This window comes from Alosa sapidissima, chromosome 16, assembly GCF_018492685.1.
Source record: "Alosa sapidissima isolate fAloSap1 chromosome 16, fAloSap1.pri, whole genome shotgun sequence".
NCBI lineage: Eukaryota > Metazoa > Chordata > Actinopteri > Clupeiformes > Clupeidae > Alosa > Alosa sapidissima.
The window spans coordinates 28553804-28567605 of NC_055972.1; the positions used below are offsets into that span (position 1 = coordinate 28553804).

General features: G+C 43.0%; 1 protein-coding gene across 1 annotated transcript in view; it reads right to left on the bottom strand.

The window, feature by feature from the left end:
- The window catches only part of eys (eyes shut homolog), a 212863-nt gene that overhangs the window by 43649 nt on the left and 155412 nt on the right, over positions 1–13802 (bottom strand). Inside the window, 1 exon segment of the mRNA XM_042065147.1 lies at positions 11203–11353. Coding sequence (XP_041921081.1) covers positions 11203–11353 — 151 coding nt within the window.

Here is a 13802-nt window from a genome sequence, read left to right on the forward strand (position 1 = left end):
TAGTGTAAATGAGTGTAGCACGACACTAGATCTCCTTGTCATCTTTTCTGGACCAAACCTATCTTTCAACACACTGCATGTCAACTCAATCAGAGCCTTCTCCTGTGAGGTCAGGATGTAACACAGGCGTCTTCGCTCAGCATTTCAGAGGCCTGCTTTCTGAAAACAAAACCATCCGTTGCATATTTCATCCCTCAAACTAAACAATGTTCTCAGTGCTCTCTTCAACGTCTTCATTTATTCATGTGCTCATCTGGCTAGCGCTTGGATTGAGGGTGACTTTCCAAATATGGTGCCTGCATGCTCAGACCAGCCAGAGTTTCAATAATTCATCATCGGTACAGTACCTTCGCTGGGGCTTGAGGACGGCTGTTATTGCTGTGGCGGATTAAGGGCAACTCTTTAAACTTTAACTGTCTACCTATAAAGGGTGAATGCACAGAGTTTGTTTATGGGTGTAGATACACAGGAACCTACACCACAAGATGGCTGAAATAAAACTCAGTGTGTCAGGTTCAGTGAACTGTGGTCTATAGGCTAGCACTTCACACAGACAGACAGACACACACACACACACACACACACACACACACACACACACACACAACCATATACAAAGACAACCACATTCACAAACACAAACATGGCGTGGCTTTGCCAAGAACACTGCAGCAGTTAGTTTGAGATGAATCCGTCTGCTTCTCCGAATGCCAGCCAGCTGATCCAAAGGAATACAGTACACTGTGATGAATAGCGGTCAAGTGGGAAGCGTTTTGTACAGTAGCAGCAGTTGCACTACGGCTAAATATATCTCTCTGCCTGGATGCTGGCAACAGATGGCAGTAAAGCATCATGCAGAGAGAAGCCCCAACGCCAGCCAACAGTAAGTGCTGGTGGGCTTACAAACAGCCTCCCATCGAACAGAGAGAGAAAGACAGGGAGGGAGGGAGGGAGGAGGGGAGGGGGGGTTAGGGTGGGGATGAGCTTGCATCTGATCTGCTTCCAGAGTCCTGCAGGATGGAAATAATGATGACGGGGTTGGAGGAGGGAGGAAGAGGAGGGTGGGGGGGTTGGGGTTAGGGGTGGTGATGGTGGTGGTGATGGTAATGGTGGTGGTGGCATGCATGGGAAGTAATTTCCAATGCATGTCACTTTTCAAATCCTCTGATTTGCACCCCATATATACTGGGCGGATTTAAGACACACATACACTCACACACACATTCAGACACACTGAGACACACACACACTCTTGCACATAAATGCATACATCGCAGCTGAGGCGTAGAAAACAGAGAGAAATTAAGTGGGTCAGACATCTTAAAACATTCAAGGCAGCCTCATACCCTGATTCTAATACCCTTTATCAAAATGCAGCCCAACTCAACGAGACATGGGGCGCTGTCTGGAGCACTGAGCAATTCCAGGAACAATGATTGTGCCGTTCACAATATCTACAACAGCGTTGCTCCTCGTCTGCAAATAACACTGCACCTACGTGTGTCTGAGAGACGGCACTTATCATAGTACAGGGTCACACTTGTGTCCGGCTTTTATTTATTTATTTATTTATTTATTTATTTATTTGCGCGAGCGAGTGAGCGATGCGCCTGTCTGACATTACTACACGGCGGCAGCTCAAGCTGGTCTCCTGATCACCCCCCTGCAGCGGATCAAGTAGCAGCAGAGCGTAACCTCTGGCTTGCTCTAGTTCTGCTGCAGTGACTTCCTCACACTACGGGCGACGGCATTTGCTGCGTAATTTGCTCCGAGACTGGCAGGCCTCAATTTGTTTTTGAGCCCGAGTATGTTTTTTTTTTCTTTCTCCCCCATCTTCCTCTTCCCCTTCTTTACTTCATCTTCTTCTCCCTCCTTTTCATCTTCTTTTCCCCTTGGCCTTTTCGGCTGATCAACGGTGGCAAATATTACACGACAGCCCTCCAGCGCTGTGTTGCTTTCCACGTCTTTGAGGGCAAAAAATAGCTGGGGATATTCAGCCTAAGCTGGCTGAGAAATACAGTGAAAAAAGAGAGTACAGTTTACCCTGAGTATGCAACATCAACTTGTCGTGTCGGCTTCATGACAACTTGAGATGTAGTGGTGGTTCATGTGTGTGTGTGTGTGTGTGTGAGAAGAGAGTGTGTGTTGGGGGGGTGGGGTGGTTTGGGGGGGGGGGGGGTGTTAGGGGGTGCATGTAAATACATGAACTGCAGCTCAATTTGACTATGATAATTACCAAAATAATTGCTTCCAGTTCAAGTGAAAATCTTGACCCAAACGGATGTCTTCAAACATATGGCTATAGGTGACCCAATTCATTGCGAGGACTTTTAAGTGGCTAATTTGTTTGATTAACTCCACCACCACTCCCAACACACCATCCCTCACGTGCATGCCTGACAATGATGACATTTGCTTATCCATATTCCTCTTCCATATTACTAAGATAATCAGCCGATTTACTGCAGCTCCTCTAGCACAGCCAAGCGCCACAGAGCCGCTCCCCCCTACTCATCACTTTACTCTAATTGCGTCGTTAGAACGGAGATGTGATACGAGGGATCTCATTTCCCTCAAATGTTGGAAAGTGGCAGCAAGCACGATGACAGATTGAGCACAACTTGAACATTTTTCGCAAAATAAGCAGTGTGTGTGGCCTGCGTCTAGAAGTGCTTTTTAGGGTGCACGATGTGCGATGAGCCACTTTCAGCATGTATTGGGATTTAATTGAACGTCTGTGTGCTCCTGGAATGGAGAACAAAAGCTACTAAAAGGCAGAAGTGGTAGGACCATTTTCACAGAAAGCCAATCCACTCTCTGCCAATTTCTCTTAATTCTCATGTTTAATTTCTGAGGGTTTTTGTTCTCATTACTTTACACAGAATGAAATGGGTAAAGTAAACCTCCTAGGTTTTTCCTTCTTTCTTTTTTCTGCTCTCTCTCTCTAAGTCAGACAAACACACACCACATATATACACAGTCAAACACACACCCTCACACAGACACACACATACACAGTCTGACACACTAACATAAACACACAGACACACACACACGCACACACACACTGACTGAACCTCAAGCAGGAACAACTCACTAGAAAATATGGCATTCATTTAAATAATCATATCTGCCAGGGACTTGAAAGTTCATTGCTAATAAAAGATAGAAAAGTGTGGCGGCAGCATACCGTGTCCCACGCTTGTTGACCTTTGCCACAGCTCGACTGGAAATGAATCACACACACAGAGAGAGTGAGAGAGAGAGTGGAGGAGCCCAAACCACCACGGAGGCATCTAACAGCGAAGGCACACCAAGGGTTGGGCGAGGGGTTAGCATGCCCAGCGATGCGCCAGCATGGCACTCCAGGCCTCAGACATAATTTAACCCCTCTGCCGAGAGGACGGCTCTCCGTGGCAGGCGGGGGCAGTCGGGGTCACCTCTGACATCTCGTGGCACTGCATGTACAAGGCCTCTGAGGACAGGAGATACAGAGCCTCTGTTGCCCAGGCGCGATTGATAATTGAAGATTTTTTCGCGCTGATGTTAATTCGGAGTGCAATATAATAATGTGCATCATTTTGGTTCAGGTTACAGGCGTCTACTTGAAAAGATAAGCTCTGCTATTTTGATAAATGTTAATATTCAACTGCCCTGTTCAATACTGCAGGTCACAGTGAAAATGCATTAATAAAGTGTGAATTTATTAAATTAATCATATTAATAACGCATTAAGGTTCAACACGAAATGGGGCGTCAGGAAAGAGAACTGCCAAGAATTCCGAGCACTTAAGGTATGAGCTGGGTACGCTTCCTCCCTCTCTTCGGCTCTCAACGAGGCGTGACAAAATGCCAGAGAATGTTTTCATGTTGACGTCGCTAAACTTGATAAGCGTTTTAGGAGAGCTGGCATGAACTGTCAGACTGAGTTGACTTTAGCACTGCGCTGACTGACTGACATGCTGAAACACAAGGTGTGTATTTTAACTCTTGCCTTAAACCACTTAATAATTGATGCGGCTGCTTTTAGACCCTCATAACACTTCCTTGTAGTAGACTCAAAAACGTGTGAATTTGAAAATGTTTGACATTTCAGTTTTACATAATAGGTGCATTCGGACAGTTCTAGGAACAGTTCTAGGAACACAGTTCTACTAACTACTAACTGGAGAGGCTACACCTAGAACTACATAGTTCCTAGGGCTTTTTTTCTGTTTGCGTTCGCACACACTAGGAACTCTGAGATGACTTCACACATTAGTAGCCCAATAATTACATGGACATAAAGTAATGAAACAGACAGCATTGCTATTTAGTTACTAGCTACTGAAGCTTATTGACAAACTAGAAGCTTATGGTATCAAAGGGCATTTAAAAACGAATCAGCATTATTAATAACATTTCTCCTCATCTGTCCAGAAGGCATTTGTTGCATGACAGTAGACAGTCTGCAGCCTTCCCATGCAGGTTTTATGCTTTGCAAATTAAAACAGAAGCTGAACTATTTTTATAGATTTTTTTAAAATGATGCTTCTGCTGCCTTGGCATGCAAAACAGCCATGGTTCCTATGCATAGGGGAAAATACCCTACCTCAAAGTAGGAGCTTAAATAGTTATAGGAACTGCGGTCAGAGGAACTCTTTAATGCCCAGTTCCATGCTTTCCGAATGAAAAAATGAAATGAAATGAAAAATAGGGGTTTTAGGAACTGTATGTTCTAGGCCTTTTGGACCAGATTTTTTCCCCAATTCCATGTCAGCTGTGGGACATACAAAGAAGTAGGCTGTTCATTAGGACTTTAATTTCCCTAAGTCTCTATCCTGTCATCAAACATTAAAGCACTAGGCTACATAATGTCTTCCCATCTGAACAAAAGAGTTGAAATGCCAAATATGAGAACTATTAGCCTACGTTTTAAACAAAGACTTAACAAACTAGGGTATGCTGGTCAATAGCCAATTACTGTCAATGTTAGCTGTCCAAAATTATTTAGCTATATTTTCGTTAGCTTGACCCAGCAGATTTTTCCAACATTGGAAATTCGTAGCCTATCTAAATAAATAGAATTCATCTCAGTTTCTAGCAAAACATCAATAGTTTCTGGTTTTCGTTCCATGAACCAGTTTAAAGACTTTGTTCTAAGAAATGCAAAAAGTTCCTCTGGTGCGAAAGGGACTTATGTTTTTAAGTATGATAGACCTCTGCATACACAGTAAATGTTCCAAAATTATGTAATGGCAATAGTGTCTCTAACATTGCTAATATATTACACCTTTTCATATGTGCAAACATAAAGCTTCTAAACAGTTAGAAAATGAGTGTTCATCTATGACGTGTGCTCTCCTTTTAGTGCCATCTAACCAAAACATCTCCCGGTGGGCTCATATCAGCACTGATTCCCTTGGCCTCATTTATAAACATTGAACTCGAGACATCCCCATAGCTGGCTGGACCACAGGCTGTGTCCCTGGACAAACCCGCTCTTCTGTTGCAGCTGTGGTGGGCGCAGCGTGTCTGCCACCACGTGTCCAGCTAATTCCTGACCAGAGTTCTGACACTCCTGTCCTCTGTAAAAAGGCAGGCCTCTGCTCTGACGCAGGGCACATTAAGATTCTGCTTAAGCGACGCCCTCTCTGACCTTCAAGTCAAACCCCTGTGATGGCAGATCCCATCAGATCTCATCGGCTAAACGAGGACCCGAGGAGGTGACCTACCCCTGCAAAATCAAGTGGCAGAATTATTGATATTTGCCCAACAATGCCAGGGTTTATTCGCCCTGCCAGAGGTGCGGGAGGAGATTAAAGGCATTGGGACACGCTGATGATGTGGAGGTCGGAGCCACTGTATATTCAAGGTGTGCTAGTTAATGATCTGCAATGAATCTCATGGTATTAAAGTTCTGGCAGCCCCACTCTTGGAGGATGTGATGTACAGGACAATTTGCCATTTCAATAAAAAAAAACCTCAAGATCTATAACAACAAAATATATTACTATGTATGACCCCCACCACTTCCCGGACAAAGTTCACTATTTTCAACTGGATTCCTCCAAATGATGTCTTGCCTGGACTAGCCTACTAAGCATACGTGAATGTAATACTACTATATTTAAAGTTAATAAAAAATCATGCATTGCCTACAATTACACTAATTTCACACAATTACTGGATTTTCATAGCTTGTGATTTAACTGAACATTTTCTTCAGAGGTGACATGTATGCAATTAGTCATAACTAATGCTGATCTGTCCCACGTGTGTAGAGAGAGGGAGATGCAATTATGCAGCGGTTAAATCCCAAAGGGTCTCCAGGCAACACAACAAAAGCTGTAATAAATACTGTAACATTTGTGTTATGTTACACTGCATTATATTATATATTAACACCACTTAGACCACTCCTTTCTGATACTTTGTCTTCATTCATACTAACATGGGTACTGGCTTAATAGGCACTGTGATACTGCAGTCACTGCTTGTAAAAGCCAGATAAATGAAAAGATCCTTGGAGAGGGTGTTCTACCTTCCATGGTCATTCAAGAGATGACCTGATGAGAGATGGATGCCACTACAGCCTTCATCTTCTTTTGGAAGTTGTTGGAGTCATGTCAGCTGAGATGTACATCGTGCAATTACTGAAAGCTTTGTTTCCATTATGAATAAAGCATTTTGTGCTTTCTTGCATGAATGAAAAGTAGTAATTCTCCAAGCCCCCCTCCTTCACACATCCACTGCAGTTAGGATTAGCTGCTGCTCCTCTGTGTGATTCCCCAGCCTAGCCCTCGTAAAATAACACCCTTAGTGGTCTGGAGGTTCTCTGCATAGACTTAATGAAGCTTTTACTCATGAAGCTTGGGCTGGATGTTTGGAGGAGTGCTTCTTTCACCATCATTCGGGGAGCCACTAATTCCTTGATTAAATATTCACAACGCCTCATTTTCCCCTAGATGGGGATGATTAGCGAGGTCGAGAGAGGGAGTCTCTAGACGGATGAATTGTCACTCTTTAGCGGCCGAACTGAGCCGAGTTGAGCAGTGCTGAGCAGGCCTGTGAAGGGGTTGAGGGGTTACTGCTCATCAACAATGCTGCAGTGGTATCGAGCAGCGTTTTTACATGCCTGGGCCGTAAAGCTCACAGCTGGGAATGGAAACACGAGTAGTTTCACAGAACTGTGCTCAAAGGACCGGGTCAGTATTATTCCTAGATTAGCCCAACAAGATCATTCAATTACAATTTTTTTTAAACTGTTGGCAGTTATTTGATCTGCGTCTTCTTGTTACAGTATTTTGAAGTATGTAATTACGGCTAAGAAACAGTAATGGCATGTGTCAGATAGACAAAGTAGACAGAGTAAGATATTGAGATTGAGATGGAGTATATGCAGAGTAAGATATTGGGATATTGAGTGGCAACACATTGATACTTAGAATTTACTGTACTTATACTATGGTTAGAATACAAATAAGTACGAAAGTTTTTTACATAATATGAATGAGTGTATTGCAGTGTACTACATGGTATTGTTTTAGAAATCTGACATGATGGCTCACCGTCCTGAGTACTTCAGATTTCAGGAAAAAAATCAGATATTGTAAGTGTACCATAATGTAGAGTGATGCCTTTCTTCTAATTGCATATATTCTGAGCAGTCACAGAAATATCATGTACACTCATTGTTTCATGCTCAATTCAGATTACTGTGATGAAGAAACTAATCATATCTGTCCAACTTAATGATGTCTGCAACATAATATGTATTTTTTTTTTTCAGTTTGACTTTCATCTTGTTGTACCTTTTATGTTGCAAATGTGATCAGTTTTATTATATTTTCAGTAGGCTTTGGTTTTATTACAGACTTCAGCTGTTCCACAGTTACGATTTGAATAACTGAAAAAATACACTGATATGATGAAATCAGTCAAAGCAAATTATTCAGTTTGAACTTGTGAGTGATTAGTATTAAAATCCTCTGAAAAGAACTGTGAATGACATGCCAGCTTTTTCAGCCATGCCTGCTATCAATTGATGTTACTCTTGCAGCTGCTTCCTGTCTTCTTCTCCTTCGTCTCCTTCATCTTCTTCTTCTTCTTCTTCTTCTTCTTCTTCTACATCTTCTTCACATCATCAATCTCCTTTATATGTTATTCAGGACAGGAACATCATTGTGGGAGTTATCTGGTCTTGTTTTCCGTAATTACACAACAAACAAGTGAAGGGTGTCTGGCAGCCGATGAATGCTATACGTTAGTTGGTATGTACAGTTGCACACACAATGAGTTAATTAGATTTGCGGATAATTATGGGGAGCTTGTCTGGAAATTTGGCATGCCGAGGGGGGGAACTATTCTGCTCCCGTTTAGCAGCGGCTCTGGGATCCATAATAATCAGTCAAAGCTGACAGCACAGTCAGTTTAGCCATAGAAAATTAAGTTAGACCAATATCCTCAGCTTGGTCTTTCACAACAACAACAACAACAACAACAACAACAACAACAACAACAACAACAACAACGACAGCACACAATGTTATGTGATATATTGTCTATCCAGATTATTAGTGATCTTTCTAAACCAGCCTTACAACTTAAACGAGTAAATAAAAGGCATATATCATATCACAATCTTAGCTTTGAGCATAGCTGTCAACATTGTGTATTGAAAATAAGGTAGATTTCCCGGGTTTCTCACCCAAAATACACCCAACTATTAACTATAACATTCTTCTTTCTGTTGCTATTCCTCTGATGACGGCAAGAATTCAGACTACAAAACTGCTGCACTAACTAAACGAGGTGTGAAGCTAGGTCTAACGTGACTTTGCTTACAGATTGGCGTCAAATCGTGCTCTCACAACAACCACGCCGTTATTTTAAATAGGCATTACTAACAAAGGTCGCCTTCAAGCAAGCAAAACGATGCTTCGAAAACATGTTTCACTGGAAGGGCACGGGGGGAGCAACAGGACAACAGTACAGAGACTGACAGGTCCGATAGTAGGGCTAATGTTATGAGATTATTAAAAAACGGGACATTTTAAGGGAAAATATAAAACATAAGACAGCGGGAAAAAAGTTAAAATACGTGAGAAACACAGAAAAAACATGAGGGTTGACAAGTATGGCTTTGAAGCATTATGATGTTGGTTCACTATGATATTCACAATGCTTTTGTGGTTTAAAAAATAGATACTGCAGCTGGCATCGGGTTTCTAAACTTTTCACTGCATGGGGCTAGATGTACAGTATTTACTTATAAATTCTATTCACTATTTATGCATTTGATCTGAGTAGTGGACCCTGAAATAGCTTTTAGTTTTCTGTAACCTGAACTAGTCACTCAAATGTTTTGTCCTTCCCCTACTGTGCATAAACAGACAAACAAAAGTCATATTCAATAGAAAGGCCATACTGGAGACATTAAAAAAAAAAAAAAATGAAATTGACTGGCATAATCTGCATCCAGAACTCTGTCAATCGAGACGCCTATTTAATCATACACTATCGCAGCTGCCAATGATGTCTTCTTTGAACTGTCTTGGAAACAAAACATACAGCACCAACTTTCCAGACGCCACTTCATAATTGCATAGATCCCACGCACTATGTGGCGCTACAGACGGTTCTCCCACCTCCCCAGAGTACGACATCATAAGGCTTGCTTGTGTGAGATCTGAATTAGCGATGCAGAGAGAAAGAGAGAGGGAGAGAAAGAGAGGGAGAGAGAGAGAGAGAGAGAGAGAGAGAGAGAGAGGGAAAATAACACAAAGGAACGGCTTACTTATCATGACACAAGCCAATAATGGTAATGGATGCTGTTGTGCTTTGCATGTCATCCTGCCCTGACAATAGCTCTTCTTTAACAGAGAAACACACATACAGTACACTCTCACACACACACACACACACACACACACACACACACACACACACACACACACACACACACACACACACACACACACACACACACACACACACACTCACACACACACACACACACACACACAAACACAACCACACACACAACCACACACACAAGCTCTCTCTCTCTCTCTATATATCTCTCTCTATCTCTCTCTCTCTCTCTCTCTCTCTCTCTCTCTGTCTCTCTCTTTCTCTCTTTCAAGTGGGATTGATAGAATGTCCTTGGGTTAGAGCCGTCACAACCCATCAGTGCCTTTCCAACCCCTGTTGGTCAGTTGTGAGGAGAAGTAAGATAAAAGACATCGCAACAATGCAACATATATCACACTGTCGAGTTTACATCAGAGGCATTCGCAAGGACCGCACAACAGAAGACATCTAGGACTCTATAAGGAAGGGATGCAGGGTATATGACCCACAATGGCTATTTTTTACCAGGGTAAAATGACACATGTAATCTAAACTGATCCTATACTCACAGACAATCATTGTACTTTCTCAAGGGCATGTGTCAGAAGTTGATAGGTGCAAATAGCAAGACATATGACAACTTCTAAATCCTTAGGGGTATACATTACACAGTAGTAGATAACAGGGAAAAGAGGACAAAAGTAGTCTACAATATGTTTGATATCTCAGTTGCATCTTTGGTATTATGAAGTGATGAAATAATGAAGTGAATGTAATATGAAGTCATGTGGCCCTTTAAAATTCAAGTCTTCTAAAACTAGAAAGACAGAGATGGAATCTGTTAAAGTGTTTTTTTTTTTACTTGGTGGTCTGATGTCAGTGCATACAGGAATAAAAACTGACTTTGAATGGTTCAAGTCCAAACAAGTACTCATCCCCCAAACAGTGTGAATACTCTCTTTAAACCCTCTTGGACCATCAAAGCACACTGTAAAGAGAGTACGCACACTTCAGTTAACAGAGGTAACCATACGACTGCTCCCAAAGTGGAGCTGCACAGACTGAGCTCAGTTCATTTACTCTATATTAGTAGCACAAAGGCCTTTAGGACTTCAATCAAGCATATCATAGGCAAGAGTGGCAAACAGCCTATTTCCTCATCTGGCAGAGGCATATCCCATGTCATGCTTCCCCATTTTCCTGACTTCAAGAGCTGCAGTTCATGACAGACTTGAAGATTGCGTAAGCCTGTATAAATGCTTGATGAAAACAGCATACCTGATGCATTGAGGAACCATCTCCTATTAATATAAAAAAGGCCATCTAGTGAGATGGGCAGAAAAAGGGCCAGTGCTCGGGGAGCCTTACCGCACTGTGATGGCTGTCAGTTTGTCATTGCTGATGTTGCGTGCGGCGAAGGCACTCAGAGGACGAACGCCACCGCAGCCCAATCTGACACCGGGCCTCCCGTCCTGCAGGAACACGTGGAGGAACCGGTCTCCGAAATTCTGCTCCCGAGCTGAGGAAGGGGGGGGGGGGGTTAGGAAGAGAGAGAGGGAGCGAGAGAAGGAAGAAAAATATCAACAATTCATCCAAGACAGGCAGAGTTAATGTGATCAGTTTCAGAGAATCTCTCATTTTCCTTGTAGGCTATTGAAAAGCGTGCTGACCTACTTTGGGACTGGACTGAGCCGCTGGTGCGGCGGGCTTCTGAGCATTACCGCGCGCCGTCTGGAGAAAGCCCTACAACATTGTTTCAGCTCAAATTGATTGTGAATGGGAACAGTGGGAAGCTGAGAGCTAAACCCTTTATTGTCGTAAACCACGCTATAACTGCCACCACAAACCCTAAAACTGAGTGAGCTGGATGTGTGAGAGAGAGCAGAGGAGACAGGGTGATTGTTTTATTATGGCTGTACTGCTGGAATGAGCACCCATGCACAAGCTCCCTTTAAAAAGTCTATGTCAAAAAATACTTCTAAGACAGAGTAAGGCCATTTTTATGCTCTCTCTGTGTGTGTGTGTGTGTGTGTGTAAAAATATATCATGAAACAATACTATATTGAATATTTTGTATTTTTGTAAAAAAAATGTATCGCAAATCAATAATATTATCTGGTCTCTGCTAGTCAAACCAATGCAAATAGAACAATCACCATTGCCACATAACACATCGAGCCAGAGGCTTGACGACTTGCCATGTCTGTTTCACAGCCAACAGCCCCACAGCTGGGTGACATAGTTAGCAAGTTAGCTTTAAGGGCTATTATGCAAATACTTCATGCATGATGGATTTGGCATGTATGGATTTGTATGCTTCATGACCACAGACTGCAGTATAAAATAGCACTAATACCATTAAGAGTTTAACCTATGTAATGACTTTTCAAAGCTTTCAAAGCTTTTCCTTTCACTGAGAAAATGTAATATTTTCATCCATCATACCTGATTTTTTCCTTGGGAATAAATGTGAGATGTTGGTATATTTAATGTAGTATTTTATTATATGATGGGGAAGAAAAATGACAAATTGCTTCTCAGTATTTCCATGGTCCTGTTCTCCTGGACTGGACCCTGAAGTGCTCTCTTCCCTTTCTCAGTACCTGCAACCTGGACTCCACCAGCCAGTGGCTGACAAGTGAAGCCCGCGGGAAGTCTTGCACAGAGCTTGCGGGGAGGTTATGTGTGTACACTTGCGGCGAGTAGCGGCACTTCAGCAGCACGGGCCTCTTTCTAATGTACATTCTGATGCCACGGCGTCTACATCAGGACGCCTGATTAACTTTGTCTGTTTGATCTCTGGAGCCTTCTGTTTTTCGGTCGCTCTTTCACATCTGAGAGATGCTGCTGCTGCTGCTCTGTACGCAGGAGATACGCAGCCAGATGAAAAACTCTGTGTCTTTCCATTTCCTCACAGAGCAATCACCATGCTTTACGACGTGGGATTTCTCGACATACTGTATATTCAGGGGTCCAATCAGATTTCCTATTCTTCACGTGTCGCTTTTGACAGGAATAGCCGTTACCTTGGCACAAGCATTTGGCAAACTTAAACCAGTTTGGACACTTGTAGGAGTTAGAGGTGCACAACTGTACGGGAACTTTTTAGCAGCTTTGGGAGCTAACAAAAAATCCTGGAACAGCCAATTACTTGGGACTTTCTGCCTCCATCTGTCAAGCGCATCGCCGGTTTGTCAGGGCAAAGGACTCTGCCTGCTGGCAATTTCCGTTTGCATGTTATGAATGGCTAAACCAAGCCAGTCCCTGCATTACATCTCAGCTTCATCTTCTTGTTTCTTCCTCTTCGACCCCCTTTTGCATGACTGCAAATGCAACACTATCTGTGAGAGAGGGAGAACATGGATGTGTGGGTGTGGGTTGGGGTGTGTGGGGGTGGTGTTGGGCAAGTAGGTGGATGTAGACATCTCTCAGGCAACCGGAGGGCACTCCCAGGGGCCTCCTGCTGCGTGGGCCCCTGCACAGCGGGGAGCAAACCCCAAAGCCCAGAGGATATTTGTGAGTTCTGGACAGGCGCACACTCTGGGCTGTCTGACCCTGGAGGCACACCGTACAGCGCTGTTCAGCGTAGCGCAGCAGTGCCGCCTCAGCTAGTCCTCCCACTGAAGAGGAACACATTTGCATTTCATCTGCATGCTCGGGAATATAACAAGTGACTTAAATGACAATATTAGTTGGACTGTGTGAGATGTGGAGTTTTTGTTCTTTCTATTTTTATTTCACAATGTGATCTATGTCAAAAAAAAGAAGATTTGAAAAGGAATTGTTAAAATTCAAGGAGATGACAAGAGCTGCCATGTAATGTCTGCCTGCAGTCAAAATGACGCAACTTGCTTTGGTCTACTTACAATTTAACATGCTGAACAATCCCCCTGCCTCTCTTTCCCTCTGATGGAATCATGGACACCAGAAGAAAGAATGTGTTTACTTATAAAGTCCAGCTAAACGTG